Genomic DNA, 20,895 nt, shown 5'->3' on the forward strand with positions numbered 1-20,895 from the left:
GCCACCGCCGCCGGAACGGTTCCGCTGCGCTGCTACATGCGTATTTCTTTTTCTTTCCAGCGCACACGCTGAACTCGGCGGAAGCCCCGAGGCACAGGGCAGAGATGCCACAGGCGGGCTGTAGGGCAGCAGGAGAGCGCCGCGGCAGCCCCCCAGAGGCCCTGCCCGGAGCCGGGCTCCCGCGCCCCGCGGCCCCGAGCGGTGGGCAGGCTGGGCCGGGCCGGGCCGCACCGCCCCTTCCCTTCCCTTCCCTGCCCCTTCCCCTTGCCGCAGCCCGCCCTCCCGGAGCCGGCGGCCGCCCCATGAGCCCGCCGCGGCCGCCCGGCCGCTGGCAGCGCCCCCGAGCCCCATTGGGGCTGGGGCTGCTCCTCCTGGCGCTGGCCGGGGCGGCACCGCCTGCAGGTACTGGCCTTCCCCTCCCGCCCCCGGCGGTCCCTTTCCCCTGCCCGGAGGGGTCACAGGCGGGGGTCGGGGGGGTCGCTCCTCACACACATACCCCGCGCCCGCGGGGACAGGCGCGGGGGACACGCTGGCTGCCCTGCGTTCCCCTCAGGCGCCACCGCTGCCGGTACCGCGCGGCCCCGGCCTCTGCCGCGGCCCAAAATGGCGCTGCCCTGAGGAGAGGCCGGGGCCGCCGGCTGCCAGCGGCCAGGCGCGCCCCTGAGGCGCTTTGCTCCTTTTCTGTTTGCCGTTTTCTTCGGCTTGTCCCGGCTCCGTTCAGTTCCCGTGAGAATATTCATTCAGGGGCGGGAGAGCGGCGCGGAGCAAGGGGCCCGCTGCCGTCCCCTCGGCAGGGCCGCGGGCATGGGGCGCCGGCTCTCGCCTGTGTGCCTCCCTCGGGCTTCCTCACGGCTTGGCTCAGGAGAAGTGGGTGCGGAATAGGTTTTGTTTGTTTGTTTGTTTTGTTTTGTTTTTTTAACGAGAGCAGGGAAGACCCTGGAGGTTTTTCTCAGTTGGCAGCAGCGATGCATTAACTCAATAAACTGCCCCCAGCCCCCGTGCCTTCCCTTGGCGTTCCCAAGCCTTGGGCAGCTGCTGCCTTCCACAGCAGGTGCCGGTTCTCCGCTGCTCCGAATTGAAAACTTGGGAACTGCCCACTCTGTGTGTCCTCCCAGCAGCCAAAATCATCCTCCATCTCACAGTTCAGAAGCACTTTTCCTTTTGAGACATGTTTCATTCTATGGAGCTGATCTCGTGTTTGAAGGGAATTATTTTTTCTGAAGAAAATACCTTGGGGGTGGCAGGGAAGAAATATTTGCTGGCGTTGGCTATGGAGGACATCACTTCTAACGTGGTGGGATGGGTTATCCGATGGGACAAAATCATAACACACCCTGTGGGGATGCTGTGGGCTCCTCGGCTGCGTTTTGGTTCTGCCAGGGTATTGCTGTTTTCTGTCACCAGATTATCTTGGTCCTAGCCCTGGGTAGTGCCCAGCCTCACCTGCTGGCTGCGTCAGTTGGCAGCACTTCAGAGGCAAAAGAATCCTTTTGCAACTTCATCTGATGGCTTTTATGGAAGTGCCTTGTCAAGAGGTACCGCCAGCCCTTGTCAGAAGGGTTGTGTGCCCTTTTGCCGTGGATGAAAATTAATCAGATGGCTGATTTTTCACAATAAATATGCCCAGGTTCTAAGTTTAAACCAATTTACTTTAGCGGGATCATCTGTGGGCACTTTAATTCTAGAATGACACAATAAACTTACATAAGAACATCCACACAGGTATTTTTCATTGGCTTAATTAAATTGGTTAGAAAATAATTTAGCCTAAGTTCAGATTCCTTGTAGAGAGACAGGGCAGGTTTTTACCTGCAAACAGTATCTCCTTGTCCAGATTAAGACTGTTTTGCACATACTTATTGTGCTGCTCCGAGTGTATGACAGTGTTTTAGCAGTTATTACTGAGCTTGGCTTAGACCTACATTTTCTATTCAGTGAGCCAGATGATTCCCTCTGTTCAGATCTGTAATTATTTCCTTTATTCTTCTCTTTAATTATGCTCCTGGAACGCTGCTGTAATGCACTGTAGGGTATATTTTACACATGTATATAGATCAGGATGTATGTTATTCTTCAAAGTTTGCTCCATAAATCTTTTAGGTGCATTTCTGCTCAAAAGTGCAACCTGATTCTGAAGATCGTAGGGGCTTGCTGACATTTCAGGAGAGTTAGACCAATTAGCATCCCTAATTAAATGACTTAATGGCAAGCTATCTGTGCATTTGCCTTACTACAGTCATGGCTGGACTATGGCAGGAAAATTTGTTTTTAAAAAGAAAGTTGTGATCTTTAACATTAGAAATGCTTCCGAGGGAGAGGAGTATGATTTCTGCAATCAGCAGCTGTGTCATGTGCTAAATGACTATTTTAATATGTAAGCCTGTTTACCTGCTCAGACTCCCACATTGTTGCATTCACCACCGGTATAAGCATTGACTCCGGTGGAGTTAACACCCACTCATGCCAGCAGTGAATTTGGCCCAAAGGCTCTATTCCAGTGCCATCAAAATACTGATACCGAAGCCAATCTTCTATGGATTACATTTTTTAAAAAAATATCACCCTAGATAGTTCATTTATTTTTCCAAAGGTGTTTGCAATTTTCTCTGGGCCCTAAATTACTTGATTTGAATTTATCTGATTCAAATGTAATTTTTTTTTTTTTTTTAAATTAAGGAAGTAATTTGGATTTTCATCTAAATCATACTGAACACGCTACCCTGCAGCATAGCTTTTACATTTGGTTATCTGCAAGCTGCTTGTGATTCCCTCGGCATATACAACAATGGAAAGGAACAAAATTATACATTTGTATTTGATGCATATGTAAAATTAACTTTTCTGCTCTCCCCCAGGTAGAAATTGTAGCTTTTTGCAGGAAATGGATGTCATCCAGAATCAGGATGAAAACTGCTACTGCTATATGCAAAACAGAACGATTCACTTGCAGTACGTTTGGTCAACTCTTCAGGTAAGAGGCTGTTTGGGGGGATCATTCAGCTATGCAACACATTTCACGTGAACTTTTGCCAGCAAAGTGAATGATCAGTTAGCGAGATTAAAGTGGTGTGTCCGTGTCATTAGTAGTTGGAACGGTGTATAGGTAGGACCATGATAAAAATGCAGCACTGTGATCCTCCACTTTGGATACAGTGGGTTTTGGTCTTTTTATTAGAAGGATGTCAACCAGGCTAACAGTATGATGCCACACAAACATTAGCACAGACTTGCGTATTATTTTGTCACACGCCTTTTCTATTGATAGACCACTGTTAACCTTGTTAACTGCATTATCACCAAACGCCTTTAGAAAGCTTCTAAATTTGAGGATAAAATGCAGTTCTGTGACTCACTCACTGTAGCACACCAGGCCACAGTATAGGAACCCAAGGTGTATTAGATTGTGACTAATGAAAAAACAGCAGCAGCAGTGTGTTTCTGTTTTTCTGAGTAACAGAGTCATCTTGCAAGAAACATGTTTAGAGATTAGCTCGAAACAATATAAAAATCTCTTTATGGTGGAAGCAATAACAGCTAAAGGAAAAACAGACTCTGTGTGGTTCCTTTTTTTTTTTTCCTGGGAAGCATGTCTCCAGACAAAGGAAGGAAACCATTCCACTTCATTTCTGTTGGAGGAATTTGCTCTCAGCTATAAGGCAGAAGAACATCTGTCTGTTCCCAGGACTATTTTCCTCAGGAACATGCTGTGGATGTTTTTATGAATGGTAGCAGACTTCAGGTGGTCAAAGCCTCCAGCAGTCACACACACTTTCCTGGAGTAAATGTTTAATAGCAGGAAGTTCCGATTTTTCCCACAACAAATTGCTTGCTAACATGTTGCCTCTTCTCCCAGTAGAAGCCTGGTTTATTACCTGTTGCATCACTTTTTTGTAGATGGGTCTTTGTTGTCTAGCAGGCCCTGACTGAGAGCTCACAATGAATCACAATCTTTAGGAAGGTGATCCCATCTCAGAAGATGGATGAGATCTTTTACCAGGGTGGTGGCGGAGGGTGCTAGGAACTAGCAAGAAACCCCAAAATACCCAACAGGAACATGCTTGTATTTAAATTTCTGGTTATGATACTCCTCATTTTCCTTATCGCTCTTCTGTCCCTAACATGAAGACTGCATTATTAACCACAAGAAAAGAAAGTCCTATTTCTTACGGTTCAGGGGGGGAATGGGGAAGCGTATGAGCATCCATAAAAGAAACTGTAGTCAAATATTACTGGTAATGTTTACAAATACTGCTGGTGTGTGGGCATGTGTTATGGTAAAACCAAACTCACCAAGCTTTTGGATGGGTTTGAGGCCCTTCCATAGAATGTTGCTGGCATTGAATTCTCTGGATTACCTTGCAAGGCCTAAACAATTAATCTTTGCATAATATAAATAACTAATGTTAAACAATTATGAATTGCACTAGCATTTTATTCTCAAGCTCTCTATACTGATTGATTTTCGTTGTCTCATACATGGCTTATATGCTGCATAGTTCAGAAAACCAAAATAAAGCCGTGAATCTGAGCTGCTTCTCTGTGTATTCTTGTTTGGTTTTAGGTGAAAGTTAACAGCAGAGAAGTGTTCACCTTTGAGCCTATTTCAGAAAAAAGCAACTGTCGTAATTCAGAAACTGTTTTTGAGTTTGCTGCATGTGCTGTTCAAATCTTCTGGAAACCGGAGACATCCACGGAAACTTCCATACGCATAAAACAATATGGAGAGGATATTTGTTTTAAAATACAGCCCTTCAAAACCAAACCGTACACTGTGCGTGTGGAACGAGAAAGTAAGTAGCGAGTCTTTCAGTTCAGATTAGATAGTTCAGTCTGCCAGTGTTACTGAATGTACCATCTCTTCTGTAAGAAGCTTGCGACTTTTCTATTGATATTTTATATAATCAGAATTTCAGGTTTAATTAGTCTAAAGTCCATTTCTGTTTTTCCCCCCTTTTTTTAGTGCTAGATGGAAGGCTCTTGTTTTTGTTTATAGCTGGAATTTTTCTGTTCCATTTTGCAAACAGCCTGAGCAGGTGAGTGCTAGCTGCTGTTTTTTGACCTTCTTTCCCAAAGCCTGTGTGAATCTTTGGTCTGTTTTCTAAGCTAAAGAGGTGGTTCTTTGGGAAACTGAAATAAGGAAACTGAGCATATATTTAAAACCTCTTCATACCATTTGTGTTTGGACAGATTGTGACATACGTTGGAGTGCTGCACTCTTATTAATCACTTAGCTGTGTTAGGGTCCTTGTATCCAAGCTTCCTGCATGGGGCAACACCAAGACAATACTCAGTGTCGATTCAGAAAAACTTTTTCTCTGTTGTGTAAACCAGTGAGTGAGGTTAGCTGAATGCTAAATAATGCTGCGTGTGTGGTCAGTGGTGCCTTCCTGCATGGAGAACTGCTTCAGATGAGGCCACGTGGGGCCTCGTCTGCCTCCACCTTTGTGCCAGCCTTGCCCCATCATTCTTTTGATGCACGTTTTGCATAGCATGTAAGGGAGGGTACTTAATTGTTGTAGCAAAACATGTGGCCCATGACTTCAAAGCAAAGTGAGTCACAAATTAATTGTCAGGAGACACCTTGAAAACAAGCAGAGAGCAGTAGGTTTAATAGAGTTAACTCTGAAAGTCAGACTTCATAAATGCATAAGCTTGGAAAAAAATTTGTGGGTTTGTGGAGGGTTTTTTTGCATTTTAAATTAAAAAAAATAAAACTTTTCTTGCCGTACAGAACTATATCGGTACATGGAAGAAAATGAAATTACTAGAAACTAGAAGGTCAGTGAAATCAGAAATAGTGTGAGCTTTAAAAAACTCAACACTATTTCCTAGCCTGTAACAACTCCAGTGACCTTAAGTATCCGTTGGGAATTTTTCCTTACACAAATTTAGTATCTGAAGTGGGTCTGTTGACCATGTAACTGCAGTTCTTAACTTACAGCTGCATTAAGTACTTTTTGAAGATCACTGCTGTTTTTACAAATGTTGGCATCTTAACCAATTACAAATCATACTTCTCACTGTATTCTCTCTTTTCTTACAGGAGTACCAAGTTCTTTTACCTTTCTGGAATAATACTGGGTGTTCTTGCTCTGCTAGTCTTTGTCCTGTTGACACTTAAAAGGTTTATTCCAAGGGTAAATCTGCACTTACTAGACAAAATAATAATCAACATCATAATATAGGAAGTGGAGAGTACAGAGCCAGATTCTGACCTTGCTGTGTTTTTGTGGCCAGGTAACTGCACTGAAATGACTGCAGCTTTGCTTGTGTCAAGTAAATATAAATAGGTCAGAATCTAAATTCTAGTTAGCTTGCTCCTGAGTTTAAACCCAACAGGAGATTGCTGATGTACAAGAGGGTTTATTCTGAAAGATATATTATTTTCATGGGACCAGAGCTAAGCTTACTTTTGAAACTATGAATCAATCTAAATCAAAATGTAGTTTTAGTAGCAACTGGGACAGATTCTCTTCTGTTCACCAGAGACGATTAATTGCAAGGCAGATGTGAATTTTTCCTGTACTTTTACAAAGTCTGTGCATTCCCACAATATTGCTGAGATACGTTAATTGGGAATACACTGCAATAAGCTTATACCATGGCATAGGAACACGATACACAAATACAGAGGTACAGTTGCGCCACTTAAAATTGGTATTGCTGAGTTGTAGCATGCAGAGCACTCTGCAGTGGAAGTCTTAACACAAATCGTAAGCCCTGTAGGTCTACCAAATACCACATCCAATTTTGTTTGGGAGTTCCCTTGCCCACAATGGTCCCGATTCTGACTTGAAATTTTTCGATAATTTTAAAGTTTTGTTAAAATGTGGTTTTTTTTAAATTTCCAGCGCAGTACCTTCTGGATCTTAATGGGTGGCTGCTGGATGTTCTCCCTCTATTTTATTTACTGCTTCAAAGAGAATACGCAGTGGTTGTGGTCTGAACACAGAAACTACTTGCTGGGTAAGAAAATTATCAAAAAATGTGCTGCAGATTTTGCCGAAATTTAGTGGCTAGATGGATACTTGCCCATAAAAACCAAAATCAAGTGACTTATTTATGGAGTACTTTTTTCTCCTAAGCCATGGATGTTGGGAGTATTCCAAAGGTTCCTGATCCACTCAAACGAGCATTTACTCACCGTGTATCGTTAAATAAGGAATTTATGATAGAGTGGGCCAGCAGCAGCTTTAAGAGCAGATTTTGGCTGGATTATTTGTTCATCAATTCGCCATTACCTACTTTCCCTGTAACAGCAAAAGGGCAGCTACGCTGGTTTGTATTTTGCTGGATCTGGATGCCTAAATTGCTAAGTGGCTGTGCCTGCAGGGGCTGACAGACCTATCGATCCAGCACCTGCCTCAGCATTCTTGCAATCTTGCATTGGGAGAATTCACGTGCAGCTCACAGCATTAGCTAAAGGCTGTTTGTAGATCACCTTGTGAACTCTCTGCACACTTTTGAAACATAAAGCACATACAACAGTGCAGCTATCTATAAGACAAGACACAGAAGGCTATGCTACTCAGCAGTTGCAAGCTTTGTGAAGCAGACTAATGCAATTTGTATGGGTGGTTTGCATATTTTTCTCCATGTCCTTCTTTTCTGTTTCTACAGGGTATTTTCTGGCTGTTGGAATTACCAGCTTTGCTGCTTGCTATCAGCATGGACCGCTTACCACTGAACTGAGCATCACCTTATTCACGTGGATGCTACAATTAACAGCCTTTGTGTTGATTTATTATGGTGTCACCATACCTCAAGTTGCATATGCAGTAATAGCAGTCAGCCTCTGTTCAAAAGGCCTGCATTACCCGCTCGGTGCTGCTAGGCACATAGGCAGGTGTGTATGTATTTATGAATGTCCGAGTCCCTGTGTCACAAGGAAATCCTGGGGGCTAATAAGGAGAAAACCCTTACGCTTCAATAACTATTTATGAATTTCTAGTTCTAATTCATATTTTTACTAGATGTAAAGCTGCAATAGAAAAGGTTTAAAGCCCTGAGACACCAGAATGTAAATATTTTCCATTCGGCAGTGTTAAACACAAGTTTTGTTGTATGGAGAACAGAGAAATATGACTGTGCTCTTTAGTACAAATGTAGCACCTTCTAGTCTGCAGCAAATGGTAACCAAAACATTTGTTTGGTTGATTGATTAGACGGTAGCAATGCTGCCTTGGCTGCATGTGCGGTGAGACGATCTGTGGGTTAACTCGTACTGAATCTTACAGGATAAACCAGTGCACTATCACCGAGAAGCAGATGTTAAAAAGTGATAGCCTGTGTCGGTTAGATAGTGTAGACTTCAGAGATTAAAAATCCGTGTCCAAAAAAATAATGGTTTCCATTGAGTCTAGCTTTCCAAGGTGATTGTCCTAGATGTACATGTCTACCTTTAATTCAGGGCAACAGTCTGTTACTGCTGCGGAGACAGTCCCCCGTACTCCGGAGCCCCATTTATATTGTGGCATTTGGAACGGGAACTGCTTGCAATATGTAGACCTTAGTTTGCTAAGTACTTTGCTTAGCAAGCATGTTTTATCACAAATAAAACTCTCAAATGAAGATTTTAAGAAGTCCTGCCAATTTACATCTGTTTTTTACCTTCAGTGATGGCATCCAGATTAAGAAGTCTTTAGTGCGGAGTCTTCCGTACCTGTGGACTTCTGCTGAACTGCAGAACACCAGGAAGAGGCAAAGGCTAGAACTGGCATAAGCAAAAGAATAAAAACCAAATAATTTTTTCGTCTTAGCCTTTTACACATTTATTAGTTTTTAAGAACGTGCCGTTGTGCTCTTGTGCTCTTTTTAGATGTTGAATTGTGGACTGCGTTAAAGCTTTTTTATATTAGGTAGAATTTATCGTATGTTACAGTCTGATTTTTGCCTGCAGCTGAGGAGCACCAGCTGTTTCAAAGGCAACGTATAGGACCAATACTGACCTGATGTGAGCAGGCTCAGCTCACTCTGAAATCAGTAAGATTTGGCTACGAGTTCACAGAAGTCAGAACATACCTGTTTTACCCTGAAACACTGTTGTTTGTTCTCCATGTGGACCTCTTCCCCACCCCCCACCATGAACTCATGCTTCTATAAAGCCAAAATACAGGTCTACAAATCTCTCTTATGGGAATAACAGGGTTGGGTTTTTTTCTGTTTCAAAACACTAAGCAGTAGCACCCAACTGTGAGGCCACGATGCCAGGTACACAGTGGAGAGCATCAGATGTATCAAAATAATTAAGAATCTTGCGTTACTTGTTTTTAAGCTCAGTAGATTCCACTGAGCCAGCAAGACCTTTGCCATTTGAGCTGAACGAGGGCTACAGTTCATTCTTGCTTTGCGGGGAAGTAAGGAGTAAAGTTGAATGCTGCTGGTTGCAGCAGGTGTTTTTATGTAGAGCTGAAAGTTTTATGGGCATCCAGCCCTTGCTTATCTTAACTCATCACAACATTTAAATTGAAAGCAGTCGACAGAAGGGAACAGAACATGGCACACTTTCTAATTGATATCTAATTATATTATACATCGCTATGCAGCAGCTAAAAAAACATCAGATTGTAAACATTTTGGCCTCAGACTACTCAGTTTTGTAATTTAAAGCAAGATTTAAGAGAAGCGATCTAGTAAACAACATGAACAACTCATAACAGACTTGGAGCATTGCTTATCTTTGATGTTACATATGCAGACTGGGTTTTGATTCAGCCCATGTCTGCACAGACACATTTTGCATATTGCACCTAAAAATGGCTGAGCAAGCAGCCATCTATTTAATTCTGTGAGATTTTAGTCCATGCGTACACAACAAGGACGTGATCAAAAGCTCATTAGATACCATTCTGTGGAATTCTACAACTTTGGTGAAGACCTGAGGTAAACAGGCTAGTAAACATTAGATTTCTCCTCCTATAAAATGTTGGTGCAAGAATGTAGCTTGTCTTAAAAGGATAAAGGTGGTTAAAGCATGTTAATAGCAGGTAGTAGAGAAAAGGACAGACAATAATTATGTGCCAGAAGACTTCAGAAATACTAATTGTTTTCATTTCATTTCCAGAAAAATGAAGAATCGCTTTAAATCAAAAAAGTTAGTGTTTAAATGGCTTACTGAAGAGGAGTATCGAGAACAAGGTGAAACAGAAACGATCAGAGCTCTGGAGGAGCTCCGCTCATTCTGCAGGAACCCCGACTTCCCATCGTGGTTAGCTGTATCCAAACTCCAGTCCCCACAAAGGTAAGAATTTCTGGCTTCTCTAAAACAGGGAACGCACTGCACAGATGCTGCTGCACAGCGGACCCAAATGCTACTTCAGGCACTGTTCCAGGTGCGTTTATCTTGCATGCAGTCAGACATGCCGGGAGCTTTATCTTCTTGAGCAATCCCACTAAAGACCACGGCCACACCTCTCAAGGATATTACTTGCTGGTGGTATTAAACCCCCCACTTGTTCCTCCCCGACCATAAATTACTCTGAGAGTTTGCAGATGTTCACGGGTAATTTGTGGTAATGGCAGCTTTCCTTAAACTTACAGGTTTCCTACAGTGCCTCTGTAAGTTCCTACACAGCCACCCAGGTGGCTGTCTAACCAGTGAAATGCTCCTTTCTTCAGTTTTAAGAGCAGTACACTTTTGCATTGTGCAAAATTGGGGCAGGTTGAAGATACATGCTCAAATTTACCTGTATGAAGCTCTCCAACTGCAAACCCGCACAGCCAAGGCATCCTGTTACTTGAAGTATCAACCAATATCTAAGACTAAGAATACAAAGAAACCGATGCCTGCACCTAGGAAGTATAGCAGAAGAGCTACTTCAGATAGAGCTTAAGAGACAAACTTAAGACAAATACAGGTTGGAAAGGCTTACGTTAAGTACAGCCAGAAAATCTTGCAGAATATAAAATTAATAATAGCAGCGTATTTCCATCAAAACCCAAACTGCAAGATAGCAGAAGCAGAGTTTCACATATTAGCCAGCCACAAAGACTTGGCCTTTGCCACAGAACCAAGTGTCAAAATTTCAAAGGGGCCCCAGTCCGCTTGGAATTTAATCAATAAAAAGTTAAAACTAGTTTCAGAACCTTCATCTTCCTTGGACGGGCACACACAGACAGCCTCTCTGCCAGGTTTTATAGATTTCCTGTTGAACCATCTTATTTTCTAAGCTACTTTCATTCTGTAACATGATTGAAAGATATAAAAAGTGAAAACTCACTGCAGTATTGTAGAACAAAATACTGCCAAATGCACAAAACAAACAGCTGAGACACGTATTTTCTAGCCATCACTTAGTTAATACAGTTCTTATAAACTGTTCACTACAAAAATACAATAATGGAAAGGACAACCAAGGGGGGTCTGATTTACAGTCGAGTACCCCTCCAAGCTTCCATTAAGAATCAGAAGACAGTTCAACACAAGGCAAACCTGTAAAACAGCCAGCCCAGTGCTGTTCTCCATTTAGACTAACAGTGCTTCCAAGAAGAACGAGGTGACAACATTCATCTCACAGAAATGTTAAGTCTAAAATGTAAATTATTGATCAGTTTACCAGAACTCCAGAATGTAGCTGCACTTCCTTTTTCCTGCATTTCTCTGATGCTGTCGACACTTACCCAGGTGTCAGAACCGCCGTCTGTTTCCACATGCTTGCCAGAAACCTCCAGCTCCCTTCTCTCTCTTCAACGTAGCCGTCCACTGAAAGTTAAGGTTTGTGGCGGACTGAAATGCAGGGGCAGCGCTCGTTCATGCTTTGTTCTGCCAGACCTCCAGTTTGGCATTGCCTTGGAGCAGCTGCAGAACTCCTGCAGCTCCAGGTTCACCAAAAGCAGGAATTCGTTGGCAAGACTTAAGCTCAGCTTGCCCGGGGCGCGCATGCAGTATGAAAAGCAAGGTGATAGATAGCACAGCAGTGTAGGAATGTGAAGTTCTCACCATGTTTCCTTTCATAGCAAAGTCAACTTACCTGAATTCTTACAGCCTTTGTCTCAGATATGCTGCAACAGCTTTAATTTATTTTCAGAAGCTGAAATACCACCTATCCAACTGTACCAATGCTTACTCTGGATTACCCCACGAGTACTGACAAGATGTGAAAACCAAGTTAGATCTTGCTTAGTCACAAGACCTCGCAGATGGCCTCCAGAAGAGCAAGTTACTTATATAGAAAAGACTGAAGACTGAAAAGATGAGGCAGGAAAACAAACGTTTAGGGTCACTGCCATCTGTTGTGATTTACTCTGCTGTTCAGGACTCCCTAGCTCATGCCGCAGCTTCCCCTCATTCGCACTGCCGGGGGACACGTCCTTACAACATCCCTGCTTAATTGGCAGCATCCCCTGCATTTACAGCGGGTTTTTTTTTTTTCGTTTCTCAGCTGATCACTTCTCCCTTTAAAAATCTTAACAGGTTTGCAGGTTTTGTTCTGGGATCTCCCCATATCTCACCTGCAGAGGCAAAGGCCCACGATGAGGAATACGGCATTGGGAGCTTGTTCCTGGAAGAGCAGCTCTTTGAGACAAGGGCAGAATCTCAGCAAGATGATCCAGCCAATTCCATCCATGAAGGAGATGAGGAGGATGAAGATGAAAGGCATCAACAGATTGCATTTCCATATGCTACTGAGGTGCTCTGAGCTTTGGGAAATAACCAAGAAGGGAGGGAAAACACATTCGTCCTGGAAAGGAAGGATGCAGACCAAGAACTCATGCTTGGTGCTTTCTGGTGGTTGCTGGGGGACAAACAAGGATTTTTGAAAAATACATTTCCCGAATCACACAGAAGGAAACCACAGGGGCTGTTCAAGTGAAGAGGACTCTCACGCTACTGATACTTTAACTGGGGAAGTAAGCCTTGCTTATTTCCAAAGCAAGTACTGGCAGCAGCCTGTCCCACCGGGATGCTTGGGTTTTCCAAGGATATGACCTCCAGAAAATAGAGGATCTGTTTAGGTCCTTTTCATTGTCAGGTCCTCTGTACCGAGCACTAGAGCGAGGAGAAGCCATTATTAATACTCTGTTGAGTACCCTATGTGTCAACAATTTTAGTAATGCTGCTAGCGTGCCGATTAACTACTGTTAGTGAGACGTTCCAGTGCTAAGGATCAATAGAGAGTCAACACAGGTGAACGAGATTTGTTTGCTCCTCTGACTAGGCTTGCTGTCTGTTAGCTTCATTTGCCTCTCCACATTTATTTTAAGCTCCTTTTACTCTTCAGAACCCTGCCTGACTTTTTCACCCTCTACTTGTGTATCGGTTTTGGTCTTTGCTCTAGTTGTACTGGTCTGTGTTCCTTCCGTGTCCTTGTTTCTTCACATACTCACTTTTCTTCCCTGTTCTACGGGTCTGTCTGCTGAACCTTTCTTCAGTCCTCTGCTGCTCCATCTCCGATAGCTGCAGATGACTGAGGAGAGGATTTCCATTCCTAACTGTATTTTTACTAATGCTTTCAGTTTCACTGAAAGTTTCACAAAGTCTCCTTGCCTCGGACGGGTGCTGCTGGCCCTTCTGGCCCTTTCAAGGCCCAGAAAAGACAAAGGCTGAGTGAGGCTGTTTCAGCTGCCTGGAGGAGCTGCTGTCAGCAGGGCCAGAGCGGTGCTGGGCCCACATAACTGGGAATACAGACAACCCCCATACAGCTCCGCTATCCTCGGAGTACTCAGTAGTTTGCTCCTTCAGTAAAATGTGAGTGGAGAGTAATTCTTGGCAAAACAAGGAGGGAGGGATACCTGGCTCCTGCCTCCCTTTTGTCAGCCCTCTGTGGGACCTGCCACAGGAGGTGTGTGTGGAGGAACAGGAAAGAACAGGGAGAGAAATTGAGACAGATGTCTTTTCAGCTTCTGTGTGATACAGTCGTAGTAGTAGGCTGGGGAGGAGACCACGTCCCCTCAGTTCATCCACCTGCAGAGGTAATTTCCTTCTTTAGTTCTTTAAACTCTCCTGATATTCTTCTGTCCTCACCTTGCTGCTTTCCTTTACTGTCTTCCAACTGCAGAAAACAAAAGACCATTAATTCTGTCACCGTCTGATCTTACAAACGCAGCAGGAATTGCCGGTGGTGGGAAGCAGTTAGCTCCCCAGGAGGGCCCATCAGACCGGGAAACATTTGCTTTAAAAAGGGTCTCTTTTCTTTGCAACACGCCTGGAGAAGCAGCATGGCTGCGGTGGTGAGAAACCACGACAGCGCACGTGTTGTCCATCATGGACAAAGGAGAAAAGCTGTTTCCTACCAGCGCTAAGAAGTGCTGCCATACTATATTCCAAGGGTGCCTCTGTATGGAACAGGACTCAGAGCTGGTGCTTCAAAGCCTTACTTACACAGTCCTTCCTCCTTTATATCGCTTCGACTGCTTCATTTGGAAAGGGACTCTTCCATTTCACAGCGAATTGACGCTTAACACCCTTTTGTGCCATAAATTTGTAAGAACGTATGCAGGATCTATAGCATGTTTGGCAGAGAGAAGCCCTGTCAAGGAGGTGATCCAAAATACACTCCAAACGTTAAGTCCGCAACGTTCCAGAACAGAGCAGGAGAGCTCTGCTCAGGAAAGCCACCACAGCATTCCCACATTCCCAGTTAAATTCCCACCCACACTCTGGAGGACACGCTTGGCTTAGGGGGTCTGTCGCTAGCAAGCAGCTAGAAGCATTAGCTGTTGCGAAAACGGAGGGAAGCCTCATTATCTTTGATGGTTTGGGAGGAGGATGGACACCTCTGCCCCCCCAACGATGATCTTTGTAGATCAGAGATTTATTATACCTTTGTCTATATCACCATCCTGAAAATGAAGTACTTAAAATGATTACGGATTAGTCAAAAAAGGATGCTTGAAGAGATGTCTTTAATACTAAATGGGTTTTGCATGTTCTAAAGTAGACGGTTTTTCCAGTGTACTTTGTAGAACACTAAGAACGCTAAGAATTCCCATCATGTGACTTGAGGCCAAGGGGGAGAATCAGGTTTGTCCTAGCTTAAACCCACCGTTTTTCTGGATTTCCTCTCTTTACTGAGGTAGCGGTGATTATTCTTCCGTCAGTACATAATATGTATGTATATGCAATAGCCCAGATAATACATTAAGACAATATTTTACCTGGAAGAGCCCCCCAAAACCAGGCAGTTAGATTTTTCAGACACTGTCCCTTTTTCTAAATTATTTAGAACCCAGCTACAGCTACTCCAGCAAGGGGAAGGGGGAGGAAATTAATAATCAGCCCATGTTTGGAGTTGTGAAGTCCATCGTTTGTCAGGAATGGGTAAGTGCTATCCAAAGTAGAGCAGCACACCACTAAGTACATCCAAGACAGAAGTGCAGCAACATGAGAAAGGTGATGACCACTCTAGCGGGCAGCTGGTGCTGGCCTTAAAAAATCCTCCTAAGTCTGTTCTGACATTGGAAGCATTTCATAAACAAACCCCACCAAACCCAACTGCTGCCATTTGAGCACGCTGCCAACAGCGAGGCCGCTTGCGCAGCGCTGCTGTGGTGCGGGAGATTACACAGGTTTACTGAAACACACACCTTAAGTACTGCCCAGCGTTAAGCCAGAAAACCTGGGCACAGCATCTAGATGTTAAACCGTTGCCTTAACTGTTAGAAACCCTTTCTTCCTTAAGGAAGGATGAGTTACATTGATCTTCTGTTTCACGGTGTTTTTATAAAAAAGTCAGAATTTCATATTTATTTTGTATTCACACTGTACAGCATACTCAATATACTGTCTTGTACTTTACAGATTTTTTTAAAATAAAAGTATTTTTTCAGCTATGTGGTTCTCCCTTATGCATTTACTCTCTTCAGAGCAGCAGGACCTATGACAAGGAGGAGCCAAGGAAATGGTGTGTGTTCACATCCCAAGGTTTTCCCCCTTGTTGCAGATTTAAGAAACGGTAACCGTGCATTAGCTGCGGTTGCTCCAAAACTGGAGTGTCCCCTCCACCCTGATCCATCTCCCTGAAGGAACCTGCTGCTCCCACTCTCCACTCACGACAGATCCAAACCACCACAAAGCCAAATTCCTAAGGGGACAGGTGAGGCCTGGCGGTTACATCCGAACAGCACCACAAAACCCTCTCCCTGTCGTCGCTTTTGTATGCATACAAGTTAAAGGGATCAAACGGTAAAAATGTAGCTGTCCTACACCTAAGAGAACGGTAAATTCCAGACAAACGTGCTGCTGTATAGGGCAGGTGCAGTAGTGCAAACGTATTTTGTTAATCAAATGGATATCGGAAGTATTTCCACAGGAGCCGACGTGGCATGCGCTTGGCAGCCTCCACCTCAGAGCTGCTGGGTGACAAATGTAACCCGGTTTTGGCCTCCGCTCACCACGTCCTGCACACTTGCCTACCGGCCTGTTTATGATGCACGCTGGCCTGCATCCCCCTCACCCCACAGAAAGGAATGTGCGCCTACAGCCACAATTTATCACGAAAGGGATTTTAACGCCGTGCAAGAGTAGCTCCCAGGCTCTAGGTTCACCACCCTCCAGTGAACCTAGCAAAAGGTCATCATCGCGGAATTATTGTCAGTTCAGGTGATTATGTTCACTGCTGGCACTGTTAATACCAGCAAATGTAATAAGAGCTCAGATCGATACTATTAAATACATTACGGATATTTTGTATTTCTTACCACAGTTTTTACAGTTTCACAAATATCAAAACCCAGGTGTACACGTCCAATTCGCAACACAGAATGACTATACATTTCCAAAAAGAGCAGGCATCTCAAACACACAACTCTGAAGTGTAAACACAGTGTACAAGCTCTTCACCTCACAATCCAGGCGCTATGCAGCAGCAGCCGAGGTAACGCCGTCCGGCGTGAGCTCCACAGATGGGTGGTTTGCCTCGAGATGGGTTTTAGCCTCCTTCCTTCCCGTCACCTGTTCAGCCTTCGGTTTTCCCCCAAGTTATACAAACATACAATAAATACATCTCTGATTTTAAAGGACACTTAGACGAGTCATGAGGATTTACGTGAGTACAGTACATTTAAGTTCAAGTGCAAAAAAAGTAACTAGTGGCTAGTCATCGATGTTTCTCGTTATTGTCTATGGTGTTGGTCCCAGGCACCACCGGAACATGGGTTGCTCTAAAAGCACAGCTAAAGCACAGCCACCCCTTCAGTCAAGCTAGCTGGATGCCAAAGCGGGTTAACCTGCGCGCCCCCTGTCCTCCTCAGCTGCTGCCACCCCCTCTCCCCCAAGCCCGCGCTCCTCTGGGGCTTGCCCCTGGGTCGCTGTACCGTCCCACCGCGCGCCTTCCCCGCGGAAGGCCCGACGCATCGCACACCTCTGCCTTTGAGGAGGGCCAAGCGATACTCGGTCCCGTAGAAGCTGAGCGCTCCGGATCTCCCAGGAACAAGCTGTTCATGTAAGCAAACGCGCCAAAACGCTGTCCTGACTGAACCCCCCCGAGTCCTCCCTGAGCCCCAGGATTTCCCTCCAGCAGCAATCGTCACTGTGCACCAGCACGCGAGCTGGCTGCAGTTAATATTGAAAAGCGTAACAAAACGTAACACAGGGTCTTCCAGTGTCCTGGCACTGGGCAAAGTAATTTCCTAAACGTGCTGCAATTTAGTTATGTTTGCTTCCTCCTGAGAAACTCTCACTCTGCTTGATTTCTGCATCGACGACTTTGCCCCCATAAACCTAATCACTAAGATTTTTAGGCAATTCCTCCGTACCCCCACCTTCCCTAGGCACTTAAAGCTTACTGTTTTCTTAATAAATAACCACAGTAACTACACTGCATTAAATAAACCATTGTATAGATGACGAAATAATAACAAAAAAAAAAAAAGCGTGTCCACCGAAACCCTTGATCAGTCTCAGGCTGTGCAACCCTGACCAAAGATTCTCATCTCAGTACAGCATCAAACCTAAATTACCCGAACGCACACAACCTACGCCCAACTGGAGGGCTGCAAGCGCAGAGGTTAACTTCTTCAGAAGCCTTCCTCCCACTTTTCCATTTCACTAAAATGCCAGTTCAAAAATCTTTGCTTGGCAGAAGTAGACCTTTATCTCAAACAAGATAACGTTAGCTTCAAAAACATATTCTTTGAATACGTGTGCAGTTCACTTACTCCATCACCGTAATATGAAGATACGCTTCCTAAAGCTACTCTCTGAGAAATCTTTACAGTTTTCATGCTGTTCCTATGTTTATTGGGTCTGATATTTTCTAACAGACTATGCAGGGAAACTCAGGTTTCTCTCCTAAAAAGTCTTTTCTTTTTGTCTTGGGAACAAATTCAAAGAAAATTACCCAATGAAGCCAGACACTCTGTGCCTCAACAAGCGAGGAGTGAACTCCCTTCTACAGACTGCAGAGGAATCTCATAGCACTTGCCTCAGCTTTAGCAAAGTAGCCAAGAATTCTTCCTACCGCTAGATCTGGCCACATCAATTCCCTCAAGAATCCCGAACTTTTGGCTTCCCTGCTCATGTGGCTCTGTGTAGTCATATGAATACTCTTTATATAGTTAAAAGCTTGCACTGCATCACATTATGATCGTTAAGATGAAGGAAGTCCTACTTTTGAGCTCCTACTCCAGCGTTTCCCAGGTGAGAAGCAGAATTCCATGCACTGGATTTGATAAGATGAGCGCATCTCAGGGCCCTGCAGCAGCAGGCTGAGCATCATGATCTGACACAACGCGGCCACCATCTACTTGGGAATCTGATGTTGCTGTAGGTGTTGGTGCTGAACAATTTCTGGACTGCCCAGAATCTGTCGGATTTTGGGGTTGTCTTGCTGAGCTGGCTGATGAAGCACTGCAATTCTCATTGATTTTCTAAAAAGAGGGGAAAGGATTGCATGCAAAAAGTAAGAACAAACACTCACGACACTGTCCCCAGTGGTACACCCCCAGATGCATTCAGGCACTTCTGGAAATCCACAAAGCACTTACTTTGAATGCCCGCAACATAACAAATCAAACTTAAAGAAGCAAAGCAAAAGTAGTACATGTAAATCCAGATGACACTAATAGCAAGCAGACAGTAGCTTACCTTCCATCTCTTTTCCTAACTGCACTTTCCCAAGAAGCATGCAAAAAACAAACTTTTTGTGTTTCAAGGGAAAAAAAAAGCACGATTAACTAGACTTCAAAGTGTTCAGACAAGATCAGTCTTTTGACCAAACAACTCTATAACATTTTTATCATGCTCCTTAAATACAGCTTTCTTCCATAGTTCGTCCCCCCCGCCCCCGTCCCCCCAAAACACTGCTCAGCCTTTCTGAATGACAGAACTTTGGCAGTACTGATGGGTGAGTCCACCAGTCTGCTCACACTAAGGATCACAGGAGCACATGTAAACACCGTTACACTCCCCCTGGTTCAGCCAGCCAGCCTTCACACCGGCACATTTCAGGTCAGGAGGTGGCACACCATCTAGGACTAGCTGGTTCGCACTGAAGAACAGGGACTACGGCAAGTAGGTCCCTTTGCTTGAAGGAGTACAAGCAAGCAGTAGCTAATTCTTAATGAAAGAAGAAGGTGTAATTTTTGTCACTAATTTCATTTTCTGTGCATTGACCCTCCTTCCCAATGATCAGTTTTCCTTTTCAGGAGGCTATTTAACAAATTTAATAAGAGAGCTGGGCAGCCTTTTTCCAATTTCAGTGCTATAGCATCACCAACATAAAATAAATGACTGAGCACAAAACCTGAGATGTGTTGGAGCAGGTTTGTCCTTTCAGGGCACTGAAACAGGAATAAGAGCTTTTGGAGAATACAGAAGATGAAGAAAATACTGCAATGGGGCACATCAAATTTTGGCACATCAACAAGAACTACTTTCAAATCAGCACCTTAGTTTTACTTTTAGTCTTAGGAAGGAAAGAATGATGAAGAGATCACGTGCCACAGAGAACAGGCACAAAAGCCTTTCTGGCCTCTTCACAGTTCTCAGTGAAGCAGCTGGGTGGTGTCCAGCAGTGTCAGATAACCCCCCCCCCAGACACCCCACAAGTGCAGAACACTTTTCTTGCCATGTTCATTGCGTGCGGCTGCTTTTCTCCGATTTACCGGGGCAGCTTACACTAACCAAGGCCCTGAGGACATCTGCCAACGGGAAACAGAGCGGTTTGTCTGGACAAATTACTTCGATGTCAGAGACCCTGTGATATCCTCAGTGTCACTATAAAAGACATGTGCTTTGACTCGGGGAAGTTCAAAAGCAAACAAAACCCAACCAACCTAAAGACGATATGCCAGTCATATATTTTCAAGAATAAAGACAAGGAAGAAAGGCAGGAGATCGCTGTCCAGGTGAAATTCCTACGCTGCTCTGCTGATTCACACTCATATCCCAAGTCACCCATTTCTAAAGACAGCAGTTGTGGAAAAAGCATTTTTGTGTTTACTCCTGCTGGGTGAATAAGAAGGAACCTCACCCACTCCTCCCAGGCAGGTAAACACAGTGGTTTCAGCACTAAATACGCTGTTCTAACACTTGCATTCACAGCGTTTCCCTGCTTTGCTTAAGCACTGCGCTTCAGCTCCGTTCTGAAAGGCACGTCACGAGACGATAGTTACTAGATCCAAGCCCACCCAACCACCGATGAAGCTATTAGAAGGTATTTTGGGAGGAGGCTGGGCAGAGGGGAAATGGTGTAAAGTAAGCACCAGCAATCAGATATTTTAAATCACAGAATGGTTCCAATCTGGTGTAACTCCAGATTAAAAAAAAAAAAAAAAAAAGATTGACTTAATTTGAACAGTTGTCTGGAACACCTATTTCTGCAACCATGCAGACACTTGACAGCATCACCCAAGGAAGCAAAACTAAGTAAGTGTCATTTTACACTCTGTTAAGCAGTTGTGCATCTTCATGTTCAATTATCACCTTGTAAATTTTGCAAAATGCATAACCTGCGT

At 44.3% G+C, this 20,895-nt stretch overlaps 2 protein-coding genes across 16 annotated transcripts in view; one reads left to right on the forward strand and one right to left on the reverse strand.

Annotated features, from left to right (window-relative positions):
- Positions 1 to 249: 249 nt before the first annotated feature.
- On the forward strand, positions 250 to 15,767 carry NEMP2 (nuclear envelope integral membrane protein 2). The gene is made up of 9 exons (XM_055812372.1): positions 250 to 402; positions 2,856 to 2,971; positions 4,562 to 4,790; positions 4,961 to 5,033; positions 6,044 to 6,137; positions 6,852 to 6,966; positions 7,621 to 7,846; positions 10,064 to 10,240; positions 12,413 to 15,767. The coding sequence occupies exons 1-9, from the start codon at positions 303 to 305 to the stop codon at positions 12,636 to 12,638; spliced, it is 1,356 nt and encodes a 451-aa protein (XP_055668347.1). The 5' UTR covers positions 250 to 302; the 3' UTR covers positions 12,639 to 15,767.
- Positions 15,768 to 16,610: 843 nt separating this feature from the next.
- Positions 16,611 to 20,895, reverse strand: part of MFSD6 (major facilitator superfamily domain containing 6) — a 48,993-nt gene continuing 44,708 nt past the window's right edge. For 14 of the 15 annotated variants that reach the window (XM_055812367.1, XM_055812360.1, XM_055812361.1 and 11 more), the window contains one exon: positions 16,611 to 18,807. In XM_055812367.1, coding sequence (XP_055668342.1) covers positions 18,625 to 18,807 — 183 coding nt within the window. In that variant the 3' untranslated portion in view covers positions 16,611 to 18,624. Of the gene's footprint in view, positions 18,808 to 19,024; positions 19,044 to 20,895 lie in introns of all 15 variants that reach the window. The other variant, XM_055812371.1, reaches the window with a different exon arrangement.

Source organism: Falco peregrinus, chromosome 8 (genome assembly GCF_023634155.1).
Source record: "Falco peregrinus isolate bFalPer1 chromosome 8, bFalPer1.pri, whole genome shotgun sequence".
Lineage (NCBI taxonomy): Eukaryota > Metazoa > Chordata > Aves > Falconiformes > Falconidae > Falco > Falco peregrinus.

Bases quoted from the DNA above. Each gene is read 5' to 3' on its own strand.
- NEMP2 (XM_055812372.1), top strand. From the start codon at position 303: ATGAGCCCGCCGCGGCCGCCCGGCCGCTGGCAGCGCCCCCGAGCCCCA. The intron at 403-2,855 runs GTACTGGCCTTC...GCTCTCCCCCAG, and splicing joins CGGGGCGGCACCGCCTGCAG to GTAGAAATTGTAGCTTTTTG. The intron at 5,034-6,043 runs GTGAGTGCTAGC...CTTTTCTTACAG, and splicing joins TTTGCAAACAGCCTGAGCAG to GAGTACCAAGTTCTTTTACC.